At 39.5% G+C, this 6,000-nt stretch overlaps 1 protein-coding gene across 2 annotated transcripts in view; it reads right to left on the minus strand.

Moving 5' to 3' along the window:
* The window catches only part of Kifap3 (kinesin associated protein 3), a 134,727-nt gene extending 131,538 nt beyond the window's left edge, over positions 1–3,189 (minus strand). For both annotated transcript variants that reach the window (XM_041662511.1, XM_041662512.1), the window contains exon 1: positions 2,913–3,189. In XM_041662511.1, the coding sequence (XP_041518445.1) occupies positions 2,913–2,944 (32 nt within the window). In that variant the 5' untranslated portion in view covers positions 2,945–3,189. The remainder of the gene's footprint in view (positions 1–2,912) is intronic.
* Positions 3,190–6,000: the final 2,811 nt, after the last annotated feature.

A 6,000-nucleotide genomic window follows, 5' to 3' on the forward strand; every position in this document is an offset into this window, starting at 1 on the left:
CCATAAGGTTTTTCTTAATAATCTTATGTTCACGTCCTGCCAACTAGTTGTTTGCTCCACCTTTTGTGCTCCTACTTTTAGCTGACTTTATTTAATCCTGTTTTGCTTTTTTTTTTAAACAAAAAATGAGATACATATATTTATATATTTATTTTTGAGACAAGATTTCTCTGTGGAACAGTCCTGGCTGTCTTGGAACTCGCTTTGTAGCCTAGTGTTGGGATTAAAGGCCTGCAGCATCACAGCCCATTTTATTTATTTATTTATTTATTTATTTGTTTGTTTATTTATGATTTATACAGTGTTCTGTTTGCATGTATGCCTGCAGGCCAGAAGAGAGATCCAGATCTCATTATGAATGGTCGTGAGTCACCATGTGGTTACTGGGAATTGAACTCAGGACCTCTGGAAGAGCAGCCAGTGTTCTTAACCGCTGAGCCCTCTCTCCAGCCCCAAAATTAGATATTCTTAAGTGCCATATACAATAATTAACTCAATTGCATAAAAGACAAACATTTAAAAGCTAACACTATAAAACATAAAGGAAAGCTTCATGGCCTTAAATTTAGCAATGGCTTATAAATATGTTTTCAAAAGCAACAGTAACTATTATAAATTAGTCTTCAACAAATTAAAATTGTTGACACTTGACATATTCAACAGAGTAAAAAGACAAAAAAGGCTGCGACAAATGTTTGTAAATTGCATATTTACAAACTGTATTGAGAATATCTTTCAGTAAAAACTTTTTCCTAAAATAGGAAGACAAATGGCTAAGGACCATATGAAAGAAGCTCAACTTAGTTATTAGGGAAATGCAAATCAAAATCAAAGAAAGACACCACTTCATACCCCCTAGAATAGCTACAGTTACAGAACACACACACAGAACAGTACAAAGAGAGAAGATAACAGGCATTGCTGGAAAAATTGGAGCCTACATACATAAGAGGGACCATAAAAGGTACAGACACTGAGAAAGTTTTTGTTGGCTCTTCCATGAGCCCAACATAGAATCACTCCATGCTTCTGCAATCCCAAGCTTATGTATGTACAAAATGAATAAAGAGAAGTGTTCACACAAAATCTCGTCAAGATCCTATTTATAGGCAAGTGGCAAAAAAAAATCACCTAAATATCTCTACACTTGAGTCATAAATAATCAGATTATGATATAGCCATGCAATGAAATATTATTCAGTCACAAAACGGAATAAAGTGTCAATGCACAGTGTAAGTCGAGCAGAATTATACAATGTGAAAAACTGAACAAAGCATCATACTTATCATATCCATCAAATTCCTGCCTTTTCCATTAGCTCTGTATATCATATATATAATAATCATCTCTCTCAGATATCCATGTGTGCATGCATATATTTAACCTGAAGGGAATGCAAAGTTTATTCTGTCAAAATTAGATAAAACTAAACATAGTACTTTCAACCCCTTTCCAGATGCTAATTCCAGCTTAAAACATCATGGGAACTAGATCAGTTGCATTTATTGTTTCCTAGATGATGCAATTTTAAGAGCGCCCACACTAGTCTGAGGAAATCAACGCCATAGCATATGGAGCAACCATAGCATATGAAAATCAGAAAATGGTACAATAGCAGCACTTTCTTTAAAAGAAACTCAGGTTTAATGTGAAATTAGAAAATTTAATGCTCTGGACAAAAATTTTGTGTGTATATGCCTGGAGGTGTGGGGGTTAAAGTACATGTGTGCATGTTGTTAGCAAAATGAGGTGGGGAAAGGAGCACTGCCTCCTGAAGTATGTCTTATGATCACGTGTTCCATTTACAAATCTCTACTCAAAGTCTCTCCATTTGCCATAAACACAGAAAATGAAAAAGACAAAGGACTATGTTTCCCATCCTGCAAAGGCAGTATAGTTGATTTATCTTATAAACATTGGACTCTGTTTAAGAGGCCACTAACATTTGTAAGGTGTTTCTGTGTCAGCTAGAATCCTACCAAGCAAAGGAAAAAATATACTCATTAAAGTATATTAGGACCTAGGCTCATGTCACCACCTAACATGCATGGTTTCTCTCTCAAAAGTATTCTGTCCTTATGGCTCTCATTTTAGATGAATTATGTAAAAAAAAAAAGTATGTGCTTTTTGTAGGGAATCAGCAACAAAGCTTTAACTAAAAATAGAGACCCCACATTAGCCTTTAATTTGTTCACTGCTCGCTCGCTCTGGTCCAGCGAGAGGTGTATTCTTAACCCTGGATGTCCCTATCTTTGACAGAAGTTGAGGAATCTCTATAAATTTTCTTTCTTTCTTTTTTTGGAACAGCTAACACCACACAAACTTAAGGTAGAAAATGGGAAGCTCTTTCATGCCAAGGTCTTGATAATAATGCACTTCCTATATATATTATATTGTGAATGACAGTCAAGTGGGTGAAGTGGACCAAGAACAGCTGGCTGAACATCTCAGGCCAGTCTTGCACGAAGTAAAAACCACCACGTCCGTCTTTATTTCAAAACCCCTGTGATTTATGAATCTCAAACTAAACACAAATTGGTGCTGTGACAGAAATCACTTCCACGCTCCCATGGGATTCATCTATTGAGAAAAGCAGGAGAATGGGTCAGGAGAAAAACAAAAACCAGAACAAACTAAATAGAGGGTTTACCTAGCCCAATCTGCCTCTCACTGCGGATATGAATTAAAGAAGCAAGGAAATCCATTGATGCTGTCAGGGCCCCGCCAAGCCAAGGTGGATTAGGGACCTCGTGCCCCGCAGGGCCGCGTCTTTCATTCCACCCCATCACTTCTCTCTTTCTTTCTCCTTCCCTGCACCCCACCCCTTCTCTCATCTAGCTCTCCCCAGTGACAACCCACATCAGTGGGGAAACGCCTAAGGACCTGTTCAGGGCGGGGCCCGGGTCGTCACCTTTTGAGGTATCTGGCGTCCTCGCCTTGCATGGCGGCGGCGGTAGCGGCGTGGGGAAGATGGGGGTGTCTGAGAGTCTGGGAAGGCTACTTCCGGGGACCCGGCCAATGTACCCTCACAGCCGAGGCGGTGACAGTCCCGAGGCCTGCAAGGCTGGGCGGCGGCGGCGCTGCGGTTACCACGGTGAGGCCGCCGGCTCCTCCCACGGCTCCTGGGCCCCCGAAACACTGGAGCAGCCCAGACCCGCCCAGGTCTACGCAAAGCGCATGCGCCCACGCGACTGCTGCAGTATGCGCAGGCTCAGTTGCAGGCCCTGGCTCCCGCGACTAATCTGACTGTTTCCCAGAAACAGTCCAGGAAGGGTTTGGTGCTGATCAGGGAGCCTGTGGTTAAGAGTGAGATTCCTGATCACTGCCCCCTGCAGGATGGGATAGGAAAAGGCATTGCAATCTCCAAAATTGGAATTCAAAGTCCTTAGCGTGAAATAAGGCAAGGGTAACCAGTAAACTTTTTAGTTAACTGATTGTAGGCATCAGGTCAGCCTTTGACTAACAACCTCTACGGCGGGGCTTCTATTTTGAACATGTGAAAAGTTCTGCTTTGATTGCCCCGAGTTCTAGCTGGTGGGAATACTTTGTATTATGGGATGGGTAGAATTAGGGTCAAGTTTGTAAGTAGCCTTTTAAATCATAGATGTAGAAAGAACCCCCCTCCATCAAAACAAGCCAACTTCTGAACTTTAAATCGCCACTAATTAACCTTAACTCAAAAATTCACGAGTAATTGTTTCTTCTAAGGCAGGAAATTGCTGACAATTTGTAGCGAAAAGAGCTGCTTTTTTTTTTTAGCGGTAGCAAGCCACCTGCTCTGCTTTGAGATAGCCTTTCCTCTAACCTGTCCCTCGTTTACTATCTTCTAGTAAACATTATTACTCACCCCTTCTTCAAATGAGTTACTATAAAACTGGCCGACCTTTCTGTTAAAATGACATACTGATACACTGTATGGCCCATACACTCCAGAGAGACATTAAAAAGATGTGTTATGGTCCCACCCATTCACACAGTCTGTACTATTTCTATAAAGTCATAACTATTCTTTCAATCTAACAAGAAAGGAATTTGGAGCAGACTCCAAATTTGTTTATCAAATTTTCTTATTGAACTGTCACGAAATTCCGGAGAGAGTCCTGCTAGTCTGCTTTTCTTCTCCATCCACACTCCGCCTAAGCAGTTCATCTATAGAGTTCCTCCTAATTAGGCTTGCTATTTTCTGTGTTTTCTCAAATATTCATTCTTCAGACTAATGCAAAAATGGACAAATTATCATTCACAACATTTTTAACAGTAATAAAAGTCGGCACATTACTTTAAAGCAGTGGTTCTCAACCTCTGGGTCTGAACAACCCTTTCCCAGGGGCTGCCTAAGACCATCAGAAAACAGATCTTTAGAGTATGAGTCATAACAGTAGCAAAATTACAGTTATGAAGTAGCAATGAAAATAATTTTATGGTTGGAGGTCACCACAACATGAGGAACTGTACTAAAGGGTCTTGGCATTAGGAAGGTTGAGAACCACTGCTTCAAGTTTCTATAAAGGTTGGCATGATGGGTCATTGGGTAGCAGCGCCTGCCTCCATTCCTTATGTTGTGAGTTCTATCCTTGGGCCCCACATTATGAGAGCTTAGGAACCTACTTCTGCAGATGTCCTCTGACTTACACACGCGTCCTGTGACAGACAAACATACCACAACATAAAAGAAAAAAGACGTAAAGCCTCCATATACCTGAGATTAGAAGATCAAAATGTAATATATATTAAAATGAACAATTAGTGAAGATTCAAGCAGTTTAAGGTTTTGTCCCAGATAATCTGTTTTGCTCACTCTTTTTATAGATATTTGGCACTGAACTAATATTTGAATATGAATCGTGGTTTGAAAAGAAAAACTAAGACCACAGCAATGAGTAGATAAACTGAAATGGGATGAACTAGAAAATCTCAGCTGTCAGTTTGTGCCAGGAAAGGTAAAATATGAAATACGAAACTGGCACTTTTTACGTGTAAAGTATGGAGACACACAAAGATAGATGAGGCTCTGAAATAAGGAGAGTGGCCAATTTGAAATAATTTAATTTCAGGAGGACTAATGACCCAGGTGAATATATATATAGTAAAATGTGCCATACACTGCTAGTAGTACTGTTCAGTGGGGAAGTACCCTAAACCTTGTAGCTTGAAACACACATGTATTAGCTTACAGTGCCACAGGTCAGAAGCATCCAATGAGTCCTACTAGGCTAAAGCCAAGATGCCATCAAAAGATTTGTTCCTCTCTGAAAGCTCTGCAAGGCTGCCCATGTCTCTGCCTTCCCCATCTTCTCGATGCCATTCCTTCATACTCCTCTGCTGTGGCCCCTTCTGTCTCAAAGCCAGAACTACTACCCCAAACCTTTCTCATCCTGATGTCTTCCTGATCCTTCCCTCATCATATCGGTCTCCCATAGCCAGGAAATATTTTATCCATATAAGAACTTACATGGACCCATTTGGAAGCCTCAAGACAAGCTCCCCATGAAGTGAAAGCAGGTTTTTTGTTTTAATAAAATCTGTTAAATTTTCTTATAAGGGAACACGTTTATAAGTTTCTGGAGAATGGAGTATGAACATCTTTTTTTTTTTGCCTGCTACAATACACTATAATAATATTAACCTGTTAGATAGTAGAATGCATTGATAAAAATGTGAAGCAACTGAAGTCCATACACAACATTGAGAGAGCAAAACAGTAAACATTTTGAGAACAGTTTGGCACTTTCAGCAGTTAAATACATACTTACTATATGGATTTAACAATTCTATTCCTGTATTTTTATTTAAAAAAATGAAATGCATGTTCAGAAAATTCTTGTACACAAGTATTCATGAAAGAACTATGAACAACTCATCAATTGATACAAATGGTGGGATAATGTTTGGTATAAATCGGAGTAAAAGAATATAAATATTTCAAATGAAAAAAGTATATGTCTTATTTCTTTCATAAGAAGTTCTTAAGTAGAAAAGCTGACCTATTGCGCTAGAAA

Source organism: Microtus oregoni, unplaced genomic scaffold (genome assembly GCF_018167655.1).
Source record: "Microtus oregoni isolate MIOR12 unplaced genomic scaffold, Mior012 000013F_ref0000133, whole genome shotgun sequence".
Lineage (NCBI taxonomy): Eukaryota > Metazoa > Chordata > Mammalia > Rodentia > Cricetidae > Microtus > Microtus oregoni.